This window comes from Capra hircus, chromosome 16 (assembly GCF_001704415.2).
Source record: "Capra hircus breed San Clemente chromosome 16, ASM170441v1, whole genome shotgun sequence".
Lineage (NCBI taxonomy): Eukaryota > Metazoa > Chordata > Mammalia > Artiodactyla > Bovidae > Capra > Capra hircus.
Window position 1 is genome coordinate 40,653,822 of NC_030823.1, and position 22,500 is coordinate 40,676,321.

Genomic DNA, 22,500 nt, shown 5'->3' on the forward strand with positions numbered 1-22,500 from the left:
CTCCGTCTTTCAAATGGAAATACAAACCCTGATCAGATGAGTTGACATGCGTTGACATGGGTAACTGTCACCCTGGAGGTGTAACGTGTTAAAGAAACACCAATGATGTTTGAGGGGAAAAAATCAGAGGCCTGGGTTGGCCCTGGGAGACCCTTTTCTGGGGGTGTTAGAACAGAGGCTGAAAACAACAGTCTAACTCATGGCTCCTGTTTACTGAGTGCTTACTACATTCCAGATGTTACAGAACTCACAGGCCTTGCCTCAAGTACCTCCAGCAACCCTGGGTGGTACCTTTCATACCCCCATTACACAGATGAGGAAACTGAGGCTCAGAGAGATTAAGTAATCTTCCCAAAGACACTAAAAATGGCACAGCCAGAACTCGAACCCAGGCCTACCTGACTCAGCAGCCCTGCTTTCACCACTCTGCAGGTCCCTGCTGTGGGCCTGGCTGATGGCAGGAGAGGGTCCTCATTTGCCTGGAGCAGGTCCATCCTCACAGACCCTGCCCCTACCCTGACGTGGCCAGTGCCCACCAATGCAGCACTGAGGGCCCCTTCCCTGGTTGAGGCAGCTCACTGCATGAGAGCCCAGGCTCACCTGGAAGGAGGGCACCTCCCCGTCCCCAAGGGACACGGTCTGCCAAGGGGCAGGCAGGCTGGCGTTGAGGGAGAACCTGTAGACAGTCGGGCGGCCTCTGTTCTTCACCTTGGAGATGTACACAGTGCCTGGGGAGTCTAGGGACAAACGAGGGGTGGAGGAGGGGGGACGATCACCTCGGCTGGCATCCCCTGACCCTGCGGCAGCCCAGCCTCTGTTCCACTGGCTGAGGAGCTGAGCCTGATCTCAGGCTCATCTCCAAGTATTGGCTCTCTTCCTGTATACTGGACCTAGCCCACTGCAGTGGTGGGGGGGCAGGTGGTGGTGGACATGGGGATGGCGCAGTGGCATAGATGGAGGGGAGGTGGTGGTGGACACTGGATGGGAGGTGGCATAGATGGAGGGGAGGTGGTGGTGGACACTGAATGGAGGTGGCATAGATGGAGGGGAGGTGGCAGAGATGGAGGAGAGGTGGTGGTGGACACTGGATGGGAGGTGGCAGAGATGGAGGGGAGGTGGTGGTGGACACTGGATGGGAGGTGGCAGAGATGGAGGGGAGGTGGTGGTGGACACTGGATGGGAGGTGGCAGAGATGGAGGGGAGGTGGTGGTGGACACTGGATGGGAGGTGGCAGAGATGGAGGGGAGGTGGTGGTGGACACTGGATGGGAGGTGGCAGGCGTGGAGGAAGTGACAGTGCGGGTGGAAGCCATGGTAACAATGTGCCAGTATGGGCTAGGGAAGTGGCAGTGATGCCAATGACGGGAGCACACTGTGAAAGGTGAGGCCTCATTGGTGATGATGATGGTGGGCACAGAGCGGGTGATGATGGTTGTGGGGTGACAAGGACCTATGGAACTGCTCCAGGGGTTAATTCTGGGGGTTAACTGCCGGGGGTTAATTCCCACATGTATCCCAGCATACCCCCTCTGACAGGGATATGCCAGAAGAGATAAGCTAGGCTCCAGTGTTCAGGAGGCCCCCCTCCCTGAAATCAGGATGGATCTGGCACACAAGGCGGGTTCATGGGGCAGCACAGGCCAGGCTGGGGTGTGGCAGGAGGGGATCGCCTTGTTCTGGCCAAGGAGAGCTGGTGGGACGCTGGGCGAGGGCCTCAAGTTCACTCCCCCACCCCCACCCCCACCCCCAACCCAACCCTGTTGTTCTTGAAGGAGAATCAAAGAAGGGATTTTATCTGTTGTCTCCGCAAGACCCCCACACCCTTGTACCAGGACATCCCGACACCCCCACCCAGACAGTCCACATTCCCCACTGACCCTGGAGCGTGGCCTCAGGCCGGCTGGCCCAGGACACCCCAGAACCCCGCTTCTTCTTCTCCAAGGACGTCCGGATGTTGTTCTGCAGGCTGTGGGGCTTCTCCTGGAACAGACCTACCCCCCGCGTCGTGTCAGGGACTCCTGGAGGGCCTCCCTGGCTGGGCTCGGCCAAGGTTGGGACAGTGAAAAATCCCAGGACACGGGTCCTGGAGCTCTCAGAAAAGGGGATGGTGTCAGGGTATCTGGAGAAAAGGCTTTTTCTAAAACAAAGTGGGGGGAACTGAAGAAATGCCAAATGCATAAGAATCTTAAGGCAAAAGAAAGGTACCCACCAGCCTTACCCAGAGAAAGACATTCAGAAGCTTTCCCTACTCACCCTCATCTTGCCTCACTTTTCCCCTGTCAGATGGGATGACACCCCCAAGAGTAACCTCTGGAGGGTAGTTGAGGGACCAAAGGGGATGCTGTATCTCATGGGCTTAGCAACATGTCAGGCTTGTGCTGAATGCTCCATAAATAGGAATAATTAGGAACAGCAGAGATGAGGGGAGACTGCTTGTTTTGCCCCAAGCATTGTAGATGAATTTTTTGTTGGTTTTGTTTTATTAATGAGCTACATTTTACACCTTCAAAAATGCAATCCTCACAGTAATTCTAGGAGGTGGTTATTGTTAACCCCATTTGACAGAGAAGCAAGCAGAGGTTCGAGGAGGTTACATGACCTGTAGGGAAGAGAGAGGCGGAGGCCAGCAGGACAGGTCCTGTCTGCCCCTACAGCCGAAGCTCTTTTTGCTACAACGTGAAGGGCCCCTTTAAGAGGCAGCTCAGAGGCTGAGAGGTACAAGGGGCCAGGGGCTGAACTCTGGCTGTGGTCTTGGCCCTTCTTCAGATGTTTCCAGGGTCTGTCCATCTGTGAAATGGGAGCAGACATGGCTTTTTGCCTCCAGGCCCCAAGGGATGACGGAAGGCCTTGCAGGGGCAGTGAGAATGGAATGGAATTCAATGCCCAGGCAGGTGGGAGTGGAGGAGGGGATATGGCCAGGTCGCCTCCAATTCAAGAGGGGATCCTCAGGCTCCTCCCTGAGCCGCTGCCGATTATCATGCATTCGGCTTGTGCAGTCACCAAGGGGAAGGCCAGGTTAATCTGAACACCGTCCTAATTACATGAAGGCAATTACAGCAGTCAGCGGGTCTTCCCCTAGGAGCTGGGAGCACGCACCCAGGCGTCTTCTCATTTGGTTTCTAACCACCCGGCAAAGCGGTATGACCTTGAGTCAACTTCCCTCACCCCACCCTGGACCTCATCAGACTAACTCTCAGACAAGCAGACATCTTTATCTCACCTCTTCGCTCATCCCTGGCACACGCTCCATCACCTCCTAAAAACCTCTTGACTTCACTGCACCATCAACCACGCTGGCTCCAGCCCCTACAGTCTCTTGTCAAGATGACTACACCAGCCTCCTACCTGGACTCCCAGCCATGCTTCACGCAGCCCTCCGACCAGACAGCACCTGGTCCTTCTCTGCATAAAGCCTTCCACTAACTTCCAGTGACAATGACAATGTAATCCAGACTCTGCACTGTAGCCCACCAGGCCCATCTGGCTAGTTTTGGCTCATGCAACTACCTCCCTCAAACCTGGTCCTAGTCTTTCCCACCTCTGGTGCTCCCCTCTGCCTAGACCACTTCCCTCCTGTCCCCTCCCAGCCAGGCTAAGTCCTTCCCATTCCACGAGTCTTGGCTTAGATAGTCCCTCCTCCAGGAAGATCTCCATGATGCTGAGCTCCCCAGGCATCCTGCTTTTCATCCCCAAGAGCTCAGATCTACTATTACATGGCCTCTGCATCAGTGGAGTGAATTCCTGTGCTTGGGAAGCCTGTCCTGCCCACTGTGGCCTCCCCAGCACCAGCACAGCTGGTACCCAGGAAGTATTCATTTAATGAAATGTGGAAACACTGAGACTCCCTGGTGGCTCAGATGATAAAGAATCTTCCTAGAGTGTGGAAGACTTGGGTTTGATCCCTAGGTCGGGAAGATCCCCTGGAGAAGGGAACGGCTACCCACTCCAGTATTCTTGCCTGGAGAATCCCATGGACAGAGGAGACTGGTGGGGCTACAGTTCATGGGGTTGCAAAGAGTTGGACATGACTGAGTGACTAACACTTTTTAGAGGTGGAGTTGATTTCCTAAGTTCACACGGTGATGGGGAGCCTGGCATCTCTAGTCTTGGGGATCTGGACTCCAAAGAGGACACCCTGGCAGGAAACCTCACCTGAACAGGTGATGCAGGAGATGCCCTCGGCACTCAGGTTGTACTTGAGGTCCAGCAGCACCTGGATGTTGGTATCGGGCCGGAAGAGCAGCGGGGCCCGGCTCGCGGGGCGGAGCCGGCTGGCGAACACCAGGGACAGGACGAGGATGGAGACAAAGAGCCCTGCGAGGAAAGGACACTGCACTAGGCAGGGCCGGGGCCCAGGGGTGGGGGGACACATGCACAGCCAGGGCCTCCAGAGCCCCAGGAAAGAGCTGCTTCCTCTAAGGGGAGGAGGAGGGCAGGTATCCCAAGGGAGTGGGCAGAGGCCCAGCATGCCAGCCTGTGGGTGAGGCTGCCAGAGATCACTCCCTTGAAGGTAGGGGCCAGTTGTCATGCATGTCACCAGGGGTCGGACTCCAAGTTCCAGCTCACATTCCTGGACAAGAAGCAGCCATCAGCTTAGAGCCCTGAACAGTCTATAAAGAGCCGGTACATCCACTTGGCCTTACACAGACCTAAACCTTTACAACGATAATAACAGCACTTAACTTTCATGGAGCACTACTGCACGCCTCACACTGGGCTAATCCTTTACACATACTGTGGTTTCCTTGCAACAGCCTTACTAGATACGCCTCTTCTCCTCAGTCATAGGATAGGAAACTGAGGCACAGACTAACTGCCCCAGTCCAGGTGACACTGCTAGAACGTGGCAGAGTCAGGATCCCAATTAGCCGAGCTGGTCCAATGCCAGAGCCCAAGCAAGCACTCTGCTCTGCTGTCCAGCATGATGACCAGGACATAGGAGGTGTTCCATAAGCAACAGCTACCGGGAGACTGGCTTTATTCTCTGCAGGGAGGGGGTGAGGCTCCGAGAGAGTGAGCAACCTGAGCCCAGTCTCTGACCTCCAGATCATCTGTGGGACAAGGGGCGGGCTCCCAAGACCTGCATGTTCTTTGAGAAAACGGGCTGGGGAGTCTGTTCACATCTCAGGCTCTGGGAGATACTGCGAGATGGGGGAAGGAGAGTGGAGAGCCCACTTACCCACAATCACCCAACGGCTCTTGACGGCTGACCACAGGACCCAGTGGTGCAGCAGCTCCTGCAGCTGGGCAATGAGCTGCCCCCGGCTGCCCCTGTCGGGGGCTGGCTGCAAGCCCTCGGGGGGCACAGACACCAGGGACACATCTCCCAGCTCCAGCGACACTGCCAGGGCAGAGCAGCGGCCCGTCAGAGGGCTGGCCCAGAAGTGGGTCAAAGTCCCCCTGGTCCACACCCCCTCCAGGGAAGCTCAGATGCTTGACGGGGATCCTCCTAGGTGTCTCGTCCCACCTCCACCTCAGGACCAGATGGTCCTCACACCAGCTCGTCAAGGTACTTCCCCTGGCAGAGGCGGTGCCTGGGTCCCGCAGATTCAGCGGCAGGCCTGCACCCCCTCTCACCTGGCTCCTCCACACTCAGCAGGGGGATGTCATCGTCCAGGTAGGGCATGGGGCCCTGTGCGGGCCCGCTCCCAGCCCGCTCAGGAGCTGTGAACACGTCCCCAGGGAAGTGCGGGGAACTCCTGCGGCCGCACTTCTGGTTGCAGCTGTGGAGAGAGCGGGGGAAGGGTGAGTCCCGGGAGTCTGGGCTACATGTGAGCAGGCATTACGCTGCTGCTGACAACCCACAGGACATGCCTCCCAGGCTTCCAGGAGCCTGCGCCTGAATTCTCACCAGTGTCATCTCCCCCAGGGCCCTCGGGCACCACAGTTCCTCTGGGGAGACGAATGGTGAGAGTAGCCATCCTGGGGACAGCAGATGATGGCACACAGCTGCCCAAGCATCGAGGTGACTGCAGCAGAGGGCTCATGCCTGTGCTGTCGAGCGCCCGGGGCCTTGAGATCAGGGGGACGGGGAAGCGGGGCTGGGCTGAGTGTGCAGCTGAGGCCTTAGCTGGAGTGAATGTGGGGGACCAAGGCCCACCCTGGAGACTGGGGGCAAGAGCAGTGCCCATGGCGAATGTGCCAGGAGTGCTCAGGGCCAGAGACTGAGCTAGAGCTCCTCGTGACTTCTCTCATTAATCCCCACAGGGCTGTAGTGCCCATTTTACAGAACAGGAAACTGAGGTGCAGAAAGGTTAAGCTACATGTCCAAAGGCCCACAGTTTCCAGGCAAGGAGGCTGAGGCTGCGCCCCCCACCCCAGACTGGAGGAAGGGGCAGGATGGGCTTAGTTGGTGTCTCTGTAGAAATTAGAGAAAAGGAGCCTTTTACTCAAGCCACTTTGCTTCTGTGTCACAAAACTGTCATAGAAACAGTCAAACCTGAATGGCCACAGTGCAGACGACTGTGCCTCAGCTAGAGGGCTCTTGTGCAGTGCTCAACCTGAACCACCATACGTGGAGACCCTGAAGCAAAGGTATGCCTGGGAGAGCTAAGGAGTCCTTCCCAGGCCTTAATCTGAGTTCCCTGCTGGCCTCTCATCTCCTTCTGTCCCTCATTTCACCATGGTCAAGTGGACACTGTCACAGACCCCTGACAGTCCTGCATTTGCATGCCCTGTACCAAGGCCAGATCCTCTACTCCCAACCCAGATAGCCACTCCGGCTGGATTCCATTTGACCAATGTGTCCCCTGCCTTAACCCTGCAGGCTTGGCCCACAGACCTCAAAGACCCCAAGCCCTCTTCCTTCAGCTGCAGCATCTCTGTACTGATCCAATCAACTTTGCACCTGGCACACTGGGTCTAAATATGGTTCCTCTCTCAAGAAGAGAACCCAGAAGACATTTAACATGGTGGCTAAGAGCATGGGATCCAGATCAGATTGTGGGGGTCTAAATTTCCACTCTGCTGCCTATTAAATGGATAACTTTGAGAAAGTTGTCCAGCTTCTCCAAGCCTTTGCCTCCTTGTCTACAGACATTTTACAAAACAGGCAAAATAAGAGGACCCAGCTCCTAGGGTCCCCGGGGATGGCAGTAAGATCTTGTACAAAAGCACTCTGCCCACTTCCTGGTAACAGTAGGTGATCAAATGTAACTATTAGACAGGAGTGCACAGAAGTGCTAGCATAGGACGGGGCATACAGAAGGTGCTCAGTAGTGAATCACAAGGCTTTTGGGAGAGAGGATGGTGTGCTGAATGGCCCCCCAAGGGTCTGCTATGGCCACTCCATGAGAGCACGACACAGCCCCTGTGCCTCCCTCACCCGCCTGGCTCACCTGGTCTGGCAGGCACTCTCCAGTGGTGCCATGTAAAGGCTCCAGATGCCCAGGGCTGCGGGCATGGTGAAGAGCACTGCCAGCCAGCAGCAGGACACGATCAGAGACATGAACAGGCCGAAGTCGTGGACAGCTGGGATCTGGCAATGGAAAGGTAGGGGCGATGGGAGGGGGTCAGGCCTGGAGTCCAAGGAGCCCAGGGACTCTGCAGCACTGGGCCCTGACCACCCCCAGACTGCGGCAGGATGCAAAGGCCGAGGCTGCTGGAATGAAGGCACTGGCCTAGGAGGATGTCAGAGGGCCGGGCTGGAGCCAGGGGTGTGGCAGAGAGGAAGAGTCCAGCCTCCGGTCGACACTGCAGCCCTCTGCCCGGAACAGTGCTGGGCACAGAGCAAGCGCACCGTAACTCATTACAGGAAGGACAGAGGAAGACACACACTGTCAGAGCAGGGCACACGTTAGCAGAGGGGAAGAGAGAGGAAGCTGCCACAGGGTGTGCCCCAGGAGTGTCACGGGCACCTACGCAGGGTGTGGCCGTCAGAAGGAAGCTGCAGCCAACAAGCAGACAGGCCTTCCTTCACTGTCTGTGGAACACTTTCACAAGCAGCTCATTCCATTCTCTGATGATCCACACGTGAAGAGAGTGAGGCTCACAGAAGTTAAACAAGCTGCCTAAGGTCACACAGCCCGAAAATGGCAGAGGAGGGATGGAAATCCAGCTCAGCTTGTTTTCTGGCGTGGTTCTCTAGTCAAGTCTGGAGAATCCCAGAGCATCTAGTGGTTTCTAGACAGGATTCTCAGCCCAGGTCATAAGACCTTTCAGACTCAGACAGGTTCACTGCCTTTCAGGCTCTGTTGGCACCCAGGACCTGGCCTAGGATCCTTCTCCCGAGCCCAGCTCAGACAGGAAGGAGTGCGGGGCCCGCGAGAGGGAAGTGCATGTGAGGATAACAAAGCAGTATGCAGCTGGTGAGTGGAGATGGCCCTGCACTGGGGTCGGGAGTCATGGGCAGGCTTACCACGCATCAGCTGGGGCACCTTTGGAAACAACTGCTAAACGCCCTTCAGGGCCGAGAGTGGATTATCAGTAATGAGCATCAATAAGAAACACAATTTGTATTACTAGAATTCTCCCATTTGTTAAGTTCTGGTGATGGTGATTAGTAACAAAACATGGACTCTAGGGACGTGGCAAGTACCTTGAGGCGGAAGCTGCGTGGCCCCAAGAGAAGGGGTGGGTGGGAAGAGCGGAGACCAGGGTCCAGGTATGCATGGGCGGGGATGGGGGGCAAGGGACGCCAGGCCGGGCTGGAGGGCCGGCTCCCACCTGGGAGAAGATGTTAGCCGCATAGGCGGCGGCCGTGGTCAGCGAGGTGAAGAAGGTGGCCTTGCCCGCCGTCTGGATGGTGTGGATCATCCGCAGTTGAGGGTCTTCCAGGTGGGTGGCCTGGCGGTAGGTGTTGATGAACACAAAGACGTCGTCCACGCCTACAGGAGGGGTCCAGGCCAGTGGGGTTACTCTGCTGTCTCCAGGTCAGATCCAACCTAGGCCATGAACCCTCATGCTGCCCCACCCTCATGCTGCATGGCCCCCTCCCTCACCAGAACTAGATCGCTTCCTCCAAATCACCACCACCCCTCACCTTTCCCACCATGCTTAACCTTCACCCAGCATATCCACCCACTCCTTCCACCTCTGGGGGGTTCTACCCACCATATGCCAAGAATCACTCACCACTCACACTCTACCCACCCTCCACCCCAAGTCCAAGGCTCTGAGGTCTGAGAGAGGACTTTATAGAGCCCCCATGGAAGCCAGACTTTGCATCCTGTAAAAGGCCCTTTGGGGGTCAAATTCCCAAGTGGAAGGCCCATTACCATGGCAACAGAATCAACTCACCGATGCCCACTATCACAAAGGCAGCCACCCCATTGAGGATGCCCAAGTACTGGATACCGAAGACCACGTGGTACAGGAAGAGCGCCACCAGGCAACTGAGGCCGATGCTGGCAATCCCAAAGAAGGACAGGAACACTGGGCAGGGCAAGGAGCACCGGGGATGGAGTGGGGGGACCCAACAGAACACAGCCTTTCAGTCTGTGGCCCCGGCTGGGTCCTGCCTCATACACCCCCATCCCCAGGAGCACCTTCACCACCCCATCCGAGCCCAGTATAGTTCTCTATGCCCAGAGAAGGTGCTGGGCAGCAGGCCTGAGTAGCAGATGAAACCCTTATTGAGTAAGTCAGGTTGTTCATGGGCCCTCATCTTTGCAGAGCTTACTTCACATGCTAGTAGGGAATCATATTTTTAGCATCTGTCACCCAGTAAATTAGAGGTTCCATGGAGGTAAGAAGTACATCAGTGATGTTCACTACTAGAACTCTGGCACCTGAGAGCATCTGGCACGTAGCTGGTGCCCAGTTAATATTTGTTACATGGATGAGTGAATGTCTTTTCCATTTTTGAAGGTATGACCAATCTCTCAATCACTTGGCCAATGAAGAGCACCTCCTGTATACGCAGAAAGAAGCAGCTAGGGTGCACGAGGAGAGGACGGTGGAAAAGTGAACTGGGAGTCTAATGGCAGCTGGGACTTTAAAACAGACTAAGGATGGGACTTCCCTGGCAGTGGTCCAGTGCTTGGGAAGCTACCTTCCAGTGCAGGGGACGCAGGTTTGATCCCTGGTTGGGGAACTAAGATCTCACATGCTACAGGGCAACTAAGTCAGTGCATGGCCACTATTGAGCCCATGCACTCTGTAGCTCATGCACCATCAACTGGAGAGCCTGTGCGCCACAACTACAGAGAAACCCATGGGCTGCAACAAACAATTTATACTGCAACGAAAGATCCTGCACGACACAATGAGGATCCCACAGTTCACAAGTAAGACCCATTACAGCCAAATAAATTAATACTAAATAATAATAATAAACAGGCTAAGGAATAATCCATAAAGTGTCCAATACTCCAGACTCCACAAAGCTTAACAACAAGAAAAAGACCGTCAAAGAACAAAAAGTTCAACTGTAGGAGGTCCTGGGGGAGCGGGCCCTGGGGCATGGCTCAATCTGCCTCTGAGCCTCAGTCTCCCTGCCCAGGGTTAGAAGGTGATGTCTGAGCAGCTGTCCCACCGCCAGCTCTGATACAGCGGATTCAAGCCCATTTCCAGCATTCCTGAGCAAGAAGGCTTTGTCCAGAGAGAAGCACACTGGGAGGAAAGAAGGGGCTGGCTCCATGCGGGGCCACTGGAGAACCATACCTGAGCAGGAGGTGAGAATGTAGACGAGGGCAGCGATGCAGCTGCTGCTGATGAAGGCCAGGAGCATGTCGTTGTTGAAGGTTCTGCGAACCTCATAATCAAAGAGGTCTGTACCCCCATATAGGACCTGGACTTTGCTGGGAAGGGAGGACACAGAGGGAGGAAAGACAGAGTGGATCAGAGATGGAGGAGGACCACGAACCATCCACCTCCACAGTGGCTCTTTACCTTACTTGTACTTTATGATCACCTGGGGGCTTTCAAGAACCCTGATGTCCAGGTCATACTCTAGACAAGTGAAACCAGCATGCCTTGGGTGGGAGTGAATTATCAGTGAGGTTGAGATTGCTACTCCACACAGATAATAGTCAATTACAGCTGAATTCTATGTCATTCTCAATTATCCTCAATTCTCAACTGTTCACAGCAAAATTCTAAATTCAAATCAGCTTCCAGATACTCAAGTCTTACAGTGCTATTCAGTGCCCATTTAACAGAAGCTATTAGAAAAACTTAACCAAGTTGGTGAAGTTGGTTTTTAAAATACCAAGAGGGGTGAGATCTGTTCCTGGTCAAGATGAAGTAACAAGATGAAATCTACATTTCCTCTCCTCTGAAACTAACAATAAAAAAAGAGAGAGAGAAAATATGTGAAACAAGATTCTGGACTTGACAACAAAGAATGGTGATCTCTAAGAGATAAGAAATAAAATGGGCTTTATGGTCACTCTGACGTACTGGCTTGAGAAAGTTTCCAGGCTTTGGTGAACCCTAATATATGGTGCAATGGTAAAGAGCCTGCCTGCCAATGCAGGAGACACAAGAGTCACGGGTTCAATCACTGGGTCAGGAAGATCCCCTGGAGTACAAAATGGCAACCCACTCCAGTATTCTTGCCTGGAAAATTCCATGGACAGAGAAGCCTGGCTGGCTACAGCCCTTGGGGTCACAAAGAGACACAAATGAGTGAATGAGCAAGCAAAATGTGGGTTAACAGACATCTTAAAAGAGCCTGAAAGCTTTCCAAACTTGATGAAAATGATAAACCCCTTGATTCAAAAAGCTTGAGCAGCAGACCCCAAGCACAGAAAATCGTGAATAGAACAATAATGCACATCATAATCAAATTGCTCAAAATAAGTGACCAAGATAAAATCTTGAAAGCAGACTGAGGAAAAAAGACGCATTATGCACAGAGGGACGAAAGTAAGAATGACGGGAGATTTCTCTTCAGAAACTATGTAAGCGAGAAGACAACGGAGCAAGATCCCTTACCTATGGAGGAAAAAAGTCAACCCAGAATTCTATAATTTGAAATATATATTTCAAAAACAACGGTAAAATAAAGATTTTTTTTTTCAGGACACAAAACCCGAAAGAATTCACCATCAGTACACCTTCACTACAAGAGATGGTAAAGGAAACCCTTCAGGGAGAAGGCAAACTATCACAACTGGAAATATACATCTACACAAGGAATAAAAAGGACTAGAGACGGTAACAACATGAACAAGTGTATCACAATTTCTTATTACATAAATCTTTTAAAATTATGGCTGACCATTTAAACAGAAATAACAGTAATGTAGTGTGGGGTTTATACCATACATGAAAATAAAATATATGACAACAACAGTATAAAGGTCAGGAGAAAGGAAATGGTGGTATACTATTCATATATAGTATACACTATACCCAGCTTCGATCCCTGGGTCGGGAAGATCCCCTGGAGAAGGAAATGGTAACCCACTCCAATATTCTTGCCTGGAGAATCCCATGGACAGAGAAGCCTGGTAGGCTACAGTCCACGGGGTCGCAAAGAGTCGGACACGACTGAGTGACTTCACTTTATACACTGTACATGAAGTTGGACTGCAAGGAGATCCAATCAGTCCATTATAAAGGAGATTAGTCCTGGGTGCTCACTGGAAGGACTGATGCTAAAGCTGAAACTCCAATACTTTGGCCCCCTCATGTGAAGAGCTGACTCATTTGAAAAGGATGAGATGGCTGGATGGCATCACTGACTCGATGGACACGAGTTTGAGTGAACTCCGGGAGTTGGTGATGGACAGGGAGGCCTGGCGTGCTGCGATTCATGCGGTTGCAAAGAGTCGGACACAACTGAGCGACTGAACTGAACTGAACTGATACATGAAGTGGTTTAACATCATTTGAAGGTACACTGATAACTTAAGGATGTATACTTTAAACCCTGAAGCAGCCACTAAATTAAATATTTATAGCTAAAAAAAACAAAGGAAATAAAATGGAATAATAAAAAATTCTCAGTCCAAAAGAAGGCAGAAGAGAGGAAAAAGGAACTAAGAATATATGGGGCAAAGAGAATAAAATAAAATTGTCTTAAGTCTAACCATGTTAACAACATACTAACTGTAAAAGGTCTCAGTTTAGTTCAGTCCCTCAGTCATGTCCAACACTTTACGACTCAATGGACTGCAGTACGCCAGGCTTCCCTGCCCATCAGCAACTCCCAGAGCTTACTCAAACTCATGCCCACAGAGTTGGTGATGCCATCCAATCATCTCATCCTCTGTCGTCCCCTTCTCCTCCTGCCTTCAATCTTTCCCAGCATTAAGGTCTTTTCCAATGAGTCAGTTCTTCACATCAGGTGGCCAAAGTATTAGAGTCTCAGCTTCAGCATCAGTCCTTCCAATGAGTATTCAGAACTGATTTCTTTTAGGGTGGACTGGTTAGATCTCCTTGCAGTCCAAGAGACTCTCAAGAGTCTTATCTAAAAGCACAGTTCAACAGCATCACAGTTCAAAAGCATCAATTCTTTGGGGCTAAGCTTTCTTCATAGTCCAACTCTCACATTCATACATGACCACTGGAAAAAGCAATTTTCTTGAAGAAATCTCTAGTCTTTCCCATTCTATTATTTTCCTCTATTTCTTTGCATTGATCACTGAGGAAAGCTTTTTTTAATCTTTCCTTACTATTCTTTGGAACTCTGCATTCAAATGGGTATATCTTTCCTTTTCTCCTTTGCCTTTAGCTTCTCTTCTATTCTCAGCTATTTGTAAGGCCTCCTCAGACAACCATTTTGCCTTTTTGCATTTCTTTTTCTTGGGGATGGTCTTGATCATTGCCTCTTGTAAAAGGTCTAAATATCCCAAATAAAAGGCAGAGGCAGTCAGATTAGATTAAAAAATCAAGACCCAGCTGCCTACAAAAAACTCATGTTCAATGTTGACACAAATAGGTTAAAATTAAAAGTACAGAAAAAAGTACACTGACATGAATCAAAAGAAAGCTGGAGTGGTTAAATTAATAATAAATGAAATAAATTTCAGAGCAAAGAATATTACTATAAATAAAGTCATTTAAAAATTATAAAGGGCCCAGTTTGTTAAAAGAATGCAACAATACTAATTGCTTTGGACCTGATAACAGAGTTTTAAAATACATGAAGCAAAAACTGACAGAAATGAAGAAAGAAATAGACAAACCTGCAATTATAGTTGGCCATTTCAAAATCCCTTTCTCAATAACTGCTAGAACAATTAGACAGAAGATCAGTATGGATACAGAAGACTTGAACAACACAATCAACCAACCTGACTTAATTGACATTTATAGAATACTCCACCCAATAACAGCAGAATACATTTAAGTGCATAGGGAACATTCATCAAGACAAACCACAATCTAGACCATAAAATAAGACTCAGAAAATTTAGAATAACTTAAGTCATAAAAAGTATGTTCTATGACCATAATGGAATTAAATTAAAACACTATCTGGGAAATTCCTAAACATTTGGAGACTGACACACTTTTAAATAATATAAGGATCAAAGAAGAGATCAAAAGGGAAAATTCAGAGTATTTTGAATTGAGTGAAAATGAAAGCACATGTCAAAATGTGTGAGATGTGCTAAAATGATGCTTAAGGGGAATTTTATAGCAATAAACACCTGTATTAGAAAAGAATAGAGTTTTTGAATCAATGACCTCAGCTTCTTCTGCAAGAAAGCAAAACAAGAGAAAATTATACATAATGTAAGTGGAAGAAGGGAAATAATGTAGATCAGAATATAAGTATATAAACAAACGAACAGAAAGACAATAAATATCAAAGAAACCAAAATCTAGCTCTTTGAGAGGACCAATAGACTGATAAATTTCTAGCCAGACTGATCATGAAAAAAGGAGATAAGACATACATGAAGGAGGTCACACCACTAGTTTTAGTAAATATTCAAAGATAATAAGGGAATATTTATTATGAATTACCTTGCACCAACAAATATTTACCATTTAAATGAAATGGACAAACTTCATGAAATATACTACCAAAGCTTGTGTCAGAATATAGAAATAATTTTAATAGCCCTACAAAAGTGTTAGTTGCTCAGTTGTGTCTGACTCTTTGCAACCCCATGGACTGCAGCCCGCAAGGCCCCTCTGTCCATGGAATTCTCTAGGCAAGAATACTGGGGTGGGTAGCCATTCCCTTCTCCAGGGGATCTTCCTGACCCCAGCATCAAATCCGGGTCTCCCATATTATGGGCAGATTCTTTACCGTCTGAGCCGCTAGGGAAGCTCTATATGTATATTTTAAAATTGAGTTTATAGGGACTTTCCTGGCAATCCAGTGGTTAAGATTCTGTACTTTCATTGCAGGGGGCACAGGTTTGATCCCTGGTTGGGAACTAATACCCTGCATGCTACATGGCATGGCCCAAAACATTTTTTAAATAAAAACAAATTTTAATTTATAATTAAAACCTTCCCATAAAGAAAACTCCAGATTCAGACAGTTTCACTGATAAATTCTACCAAACATTTAAGGAAGAATAATACCAGTCCCATACAAACCTTCCAGAAAACTGAAGAGAATATTTCCCACCTCATTCTGGAAGACATTTTGATATCAAAATCAAACAAAGATACTACAAGAAAACTACAGCCCAGTATCCATCATTAACATACTAATGAAAAAAGAATACGAATAGAATCTAACACTATACAAAAAGGATAATCCCAAGGGGGATCTGCCCCAAGAATGCAAGGATGGTTTAAACTTTAAAACTCAATTAATATAATTCATCATATTAAACTAAAAATGAAATATGTACGTTCTCTCTCTAGGTACAGAAAAATATTTGAGAAAAATCCAATATTCATTACCAATTCAAAAAAATAACATCAGCAAATTAGGAATAGAAGGGAACTTCCTTAACCTGATAAGTCACTTCAGTCATGTTTGACTCTGTGCAACCCCATAGACAGCAGCCCACCAGGCTCCCCCGTGCCTGGGATTCTCCAGGCAAGAACACTGGAGTGGGCTGCCATTTCCTTCTCCAATGCATAAAAGTGAAAAGTGAAAGTGAAGTCGCTCAGTTGTGTCTGGCTCTTAGTGACCCCATGGACTGCAGCCTACCAGGCTCCTCCATCCACAGGATTTTCCAGGCAAGAGTACTGGAGTTGGGTGCCATTGCCTTCTCCGTAACCTGATAAGAGACATCTACAAAAACACCTACGGACTTCAGTCAGGGATAATGAAAGGTTGTCCATTCTCATCACTTTCTTTCAACATTGTATTGGAGGTTCTAGCCAGTGCATTCAGGCAAGAGAAAGAAGTAAAAGAAATCCAAATTGGAAAGGAAGAAGTAAAACTGTCTTTATTAGCAAAAGACATGATTGATTATGTAGAAAATGAAATAGAACCTATGAAAAATTTCTAGAACTTATAAGGGAGCTTATCAAGGTTGCAGGACCCAAAGTCAATTATATTTCTATATGTTGAGTTGGCCAAAACCTTCATTTGGACTTTCCATGGTATTGTTGTTGTTCAGTCACAAAGTCTTGTTTGACTCTTTGTGAACCCATGGACTGCAGCACACTAGGCTTCCCTGTCCTTCACTATCTCCCAGAGTTTATTCAAATATATGTCCATTGAGTTGGTGATGCTATCTAACCATCTCACCCTCTCCCACCCTCTTCTCCTCCTGCCCTCAATTCTTCCAGTATCAGGGTTTTTTCCAATGAGTCGGTTCTTTGCATCAAGTGGCCAAAATATTGGAGCTTCAGTTTCAGCATCAGTCCTTCCAGTGAATATACAGGGTTGATTTTTTTTTAGGATTTATTGATTTGATCTCCTTGCAGTCCAAGGGACTCTCAAGAGTCTTCTCTAGCGTCACAATTCAAAAGCATAATTCTTCAGCGCTCAGCTTTCTTTATGGTCCAACTCTCACATCCATACATGGTATGGAAAAACCCCAAAGAACTTTTTGGTCAATCCAATACAAGCAACTAACAACTGGTATACTTTCAACTAACAAGGAAATTTTTTAAAACATCATTTACAATAGAATAGGAATGTGAAATAGGGACAAATCTGACAAAAGATATCAGATTCACCAGGTTAATTGGTCATAAGACTCAATACTGTTAAGATGTCATTTCTCCTCAAATTGATCCAAGTATTTGACATAAACATAATCAGGATCCCAGTGGACTTTTATTTGGAGAAATGGATAAGCTGTTTCTAAAATTCATTGGAAGGCGATTCCCTGGGAGTCCAGTGGTTAGGTTTTCTGTACTTCCATTGCAGGGGGCACGGGTTCCAACCTGGTCAGGGAGTTAAGCTCCTGCACGCCACATGGCATGCCCCCCCCCCAAAAAAAAGAGAACCAACCATTAAGAAATAATAAATAAATAACATAAAATAAGATTCACAGGGAAATGTAAAGGCCCCAGAATAACTAAAATAACTTTGAAAAAGAACAAAAAGTTGGAAGACCAACACTTGGACAAGACATGGCATAAAGCTACCATAATCAAGACAGTGTAATACCAATGACCAATGTGTAAATAAAATTTTAAAAACTGGTTGATGGAATAGAACAGAGTCTAGAAATAGACCCACATATATATGGACAAAAGACTTTTGTCGAAGATTCTAAGTCAATTCAGTGAAGAAAGAATGATCTTTTAAACAAATGATGTTGGGACAATTGGATATCCATATAAAATAATAAATATCATCACCTTATACTATATATAAAGTATATGTGGTATATGTCTTATACCATATACAAAGATGAACTAAAAATGGAATATCACAGAACTAAATGTAAAGCCAGTATTAAAAAAGATCTAAATAGTTCACCAACAAAGACAAATGGATGTCAAATAAGCATGTGAACATCACTAGGAAGTACGGAAATCCAAGTTATAATCACAATGAGATATCACTACACAGAATGGCTAATTTAGACTTTTTAAACTGACCATGGACTTCCCTGGTGGCTCAGATGGTAAAGAAGGTGCCTGTAGTGCAGAAGACCAAGGTTGAATCCCTGGGTCAGGAAGAGCCCCTGGGGAGGAGTCTGGTGGGCTATGGTCCATGGGGTCACAAAGAGTTGGACAGGACTGAGTGACTAACACTTTCACTTTCAAACTGACCATACCAAGTGTTAGACAGTTTGTGGAGGAACTGGCATTCTTATATACTGGGTGAGAATGTAAAATGGTACAATTAATTTGGAAAACAATCTGACAGTTTCTTAAAAAGTTAAACTTCCCTGAAGTTCAGTGGTTAAGACTTTGCCTTCCAGTGCACGACTGAGCGACTTCACTTTCACTTTTCACCTTCATGCATTGGAGAAGGAAATGGCAACCCACTCCATTGTTCTTGCCTGGAGAATCCCAGGGACAGGGGAGCCTGGTGGGCTGCCATCTATGGGGTCGCACAGAGTCAGACACGACTGAAGCGACTTAGCAGCAGCAGCAGCAGCAGGGGATGTAGATTCAAGCCCTGGTGGGGGAGCTCAAATCTCACAGACCTTGCGGCCAAAAAACCAAAGCATAAAACAGAAGGAGTATTGTAACAAATTCAATAAACATTTTAAACAAATTATCCACATTAAAAAAAATCTTTAAAAATACACATTCATGGTTTTTTTTTAAAAAGTTACACCTATCATATGATCTAGTCATACCACTCCCAGATATTTATCTGAGGCAAATGAAGGCATTTGTTCACACAAAGGCTTTGTAGCATCTCTATCTACAATAGCCAAACCTGGAAATAACCCAAATATCCATAAACAAGTGAGTGGATAAACAAAAGGCGGCATCTCCACACAATGATACTACTCAGCACTCAAAAAGAATAAACTGTCAATACATGCAACAACATGGATACAATTCAAAATGATTAGGCTGAGTGAATGAGGTTAGTCAAAACTGTGCATTTTATATGATGCCATATATACAAAATCAGAAAATGAAAACCAATATGTAGTGATAGAAAAGAGAAAGTGGTCCTGAGGTGGAATGGGAAGGAAGGTGAGGCAGGATGGAGTGACTGTCAAAGGAACATGAGGAAACTTCTGATGGTGATGGATCCATTCATTAACTTGATTTGATAAAGGTTTCATAGTATATACATGGGACAAAACTAATCAAATTGTAAACTTTAAATATATGCAGCTAGTGAATAGCAACTCAAAGCTGTTTTAAAAAGTCAATCAGGACACTTTTAAAAAAATGTAGAAAAGATCTTTGGATTGACTACTTTTTTGAATTAAATTCAACAAAGGGTTAATTGAGCTTTCATTAGAATAGAAAACTGAAAGTTTGGTCAATTGTTCATTCATTCATTCATTTGTACAGCATTTATAGAACACTTTCTAGGTTCTAGGTCCTCTTTTAGTTTCCAGCTATAAAAAGACATAGGCCCAAACTTCTGCTCTTGAGTAGAAAGGAATAGCCCATGCAAGACCAATATTCCTGCTTAGAACTACTAAGAAATCAAATAAAACTGAGAAATCATCTATTTGATGACATTAGAGATTTCCTGAAGCAGTGAAACTAGAGAGCCGAGATTCTAGAAAGGGAAGAACCTACAAAAGATAAGCTTCCTTCTACAGCTGTGTTTACCCTGGAGGTATCTGCTGATTCTGAACACAGGCAGGAGGCTGAAAATCTAGGCAGGGAGTCAGAAAAACTAGCAGAGCTGTGGGTAGATACTTGCAGACCAGCAAAGCATAAAACCAGTTTCTTCCACAGCACTTCTGCCAAATACTGGGGCAGTCTGGAGTATGAGGCTACAAACTTAAGCAGGAAGCCTCAGAAAAACCAGAGAAGAGATATTTTTAGCTCTTTTGAGAGACAAAGCTTAGGGTTTGGAACATGTCAGGGGAAACGGGCTCTGCAGAATACACTAGGCTCTCAGTTGAAAATCCTAGAGAACCAAGGGCAAACTAGAGGTAGGCTGTGACTTTTCAGGACTACAAACCAGCCTCAACTCTGTGTAACTGCTGTTTGTTTAAGGTGATCAGCCGCAACTCCATCTGCCTAGTGGAGGGAAAGGTAAACTTTCTCTGGAAGAAGTAACATCATCTGAACCTCTATGTTTTTACATACAATACTCATTACTCAGTAAAAATTACCAGGCATACCCACAGGCAAGACCACATGACCAAAAATCAAGTGAAAGAACAGACCACAGGGAAAGAAACAAAAGATATCCATAATAACCTAAGCTGGTGAAGAATTCGCCTGCAATGTGGGAGACCTGGGTTTAATCCCTGGGTTGGGAAGATCCCCTGGAGGAGGGAATACTCCAGTATTCTGGCCTGGAGAATTCCATGGACTGTATAGCCCATGGGGTTGCAAAGAGCTGGACGTGACTGAGCTACTTTTACTTTCATCCATAATAATCTAACTTAATATGATTTAGACCACAGAGGAGAATATGCACCAAATAAATTAAATGGTGAAAAATTTCACCAAGGATTTAGATCTACAATAAAGAATTATTGGAAACCCTCAACAGAAAAACATTAACCTTGAAATCTCAAGAGACATTAAACATCAAATTAGATACAATGGAAGACAGGATCAGTGAATTGGAGTATCTAAACCAAAACATGCAAAGCAAAGAAAAACCTGGAAAAGAGCACTGAGAACATATGGTACTCATATAAGATAAGCTATAGGAATGTACTGTACAGCATGGGGAATATAGCCAATATTTTGTAATAACTGTACATAAAGTATAACTTTTAAAATTATATTAAAAATTTTAAATTAAATTTTTAAAATGAAGAAAGCAGCATGCTGATTACCCAGACTCTTCAGCTTATCTTTCCAGCTCCCATCTTTTATTATCATAGTCATAAATAAAAGAAAACACATGAGATAAATAAAAGAAAACACATGAGACTTAGAAAATATCTCACATTTATGTAGTTAGAATCCTTAAAGGAGATAGGACAGAGAATGGGGTAGAAGCAATATTTGAAGTCATAATAGCCCAGAAATTCCTAAAAGAGTTATAAACAAGCAGATTCAAGGTCTGTGCACCTCAAGCAGAACACCGTATCAAAATACAATAGTAAGAATGTTGAAAGCAAACACAAAGCAAAATCTTAAAAGTAGCCAGGGGAAAAATAAGACAATTGTTCAAAGGGGCAACAAAAAGATTTACAGCTGACTCCCGCCCACCCCCCCACCACCAAATGATGAAAGTCAAAACGCAATGGATTGATATCTCTTAAAGTATTAAAGAAAATAACTGCAAATTCTATACCAGAAGAAATATATTTCAAAAATGAAAGTAAAATAAAGATGCCTTCTAGACAAACAGAGAATTTATCACTAGCAAACCTGCACTAAAAAAAAAATACTAAAGAGAATCCATCAGATACAAGAAAAATGATCCCAGAGGGAAACATGAAATTGTAGAAAGTAATGAAGAGCAACAGAAAACATAAATATGTGAGTAAATATGGATTCTGACTGAGTAAAATAAAAATGTAATGTCTTATGAGGTTTAAAATGTATATAGAATTAAAATGCATGTAACAAGGCAAAAGACTGAAGGGGATAAATGCAAAGAATGCGTTCTAAGATTCTGGTACTATCAGGGAAGCGGTAAAATTGATAATTTGTAGTACTCTTTGTAATAAGTCAAGATGCATGTTGTCATTTCTCAGGTAACAAGTAATAGACTGATTAAAAAAAAAGATTTTATTGATCTAAAAGAAGGCATTAACGTCAAGACTACAGAGGCCCTGGTTATCACCATTCCTATGAAGCTCTAGGGGGATAGTAAGGGAAAGAGAATTGTTTTTTTTAACCCAGGACAGGGGTTTTGTCTCAGCAGCTGAATGTATTAAGCAGAAGTTAACTGTTGGTATCTAAAATCTTGAAGCTCCTTCTACAACCAGCCCTTCCCAGATTCCCAACCCAGCCAAGGACCTTTCCCTAAGGTACCGCCATCCATCCAGCCACCCATTCATTCCTCAAAGAGGTACTGTGCTAGAGGCTACGCCTAAGGAAAAGGAAGCAGGAACAATCCCAGTCCTCAACAAACTCACACTCTACTGAGAAATAACTAAACCAGAAGTTTTCAGACTTATATATCCAAATAAGTCACCTGCAAACTCTATAGGTCTGGGAAAAGCCTTGATATTCTACATTTTTAACAAGTCTCCAGGTGATGTTAATGCTGATTCGACTTGCACTTTGAATGACAAGGAATTAAAAAAAGCAAAATACAGAGTGACAAGCACTATGATGAAATTGAGGCTCAGAGAGGTGAAATAGCTCATTGAAACTCCCACAATTAGGTGGAGTAACTGAGATCTGACCCCAGATATATCTTACTACAAAGCCTGTGTTTGCTCTTTCCTGCCTGTCTTATGGAGAAGCAAAGGGTCTGTGGAAATGGGTAGGGTGATAATTTAATGCAATCTCAAGTAAATAAGAGCCAGGTTGGATCTTAGTAGATGAATAGCGGTTTGCCTGGCAATGAAGCACAGCTGCAAGAAGACTCAGTACAGCAACTGCTGTAAAAATACACAGCGCTAGGGCACTGCATTAGAAACCCTGGATTTTAATCCTATTCCACCACTTA

The 22,500-nt window shown here is 46.5% G+C and overlaps 1 protein-coding gene across 1 annotated transcript in view; it reads right to left on the bottom strand.

Annotated features, from left to right (window-relative positions):
• DISP3 (dispatched RND transporter family member 3) overlaps positions 1-22,500 on the bottom strand; it is a 57,270-nt gene that overhangs the window by 10,904 nt on the left and 23,866 nt on the right. Inside the window, exons 4-12 of the mRNA XM_018060350.1 lie at positions 10,602-10,738; positions 9,237-9,371; positions 8,664-8,824; positions 7,337-7,476; positions 5,577-5,722; positions 5,179-5,340; positions 4,152-4,313; positions 1,877-1,990; positions 601-737 (exon numbers count right to left, since the gene is read on the bottom strand). Of these exons, the coding sequence (XP_017915839.1) occupies positions 601-737; positions 1,877-1,990; positions 4,152-4,313; positions 5,179-5,340; positions 5,577-5,722; positions 7,337-7,476; positions 8,664-8,824; positions 9,237-9,371; positions 10,602-10,738 (1,294 nt within the window). The remainder of the gene's footprint in view (positions 1-600; positions 738-1,876; positions 1,991-4,151; positions 4,314-5,178; positions 5,341-5,576; positions 5,723-7,336; positions 7,477-8,663; positions 8,825-9,236; positions 9,372-10,601; positions 10,739-22,500) is intronic.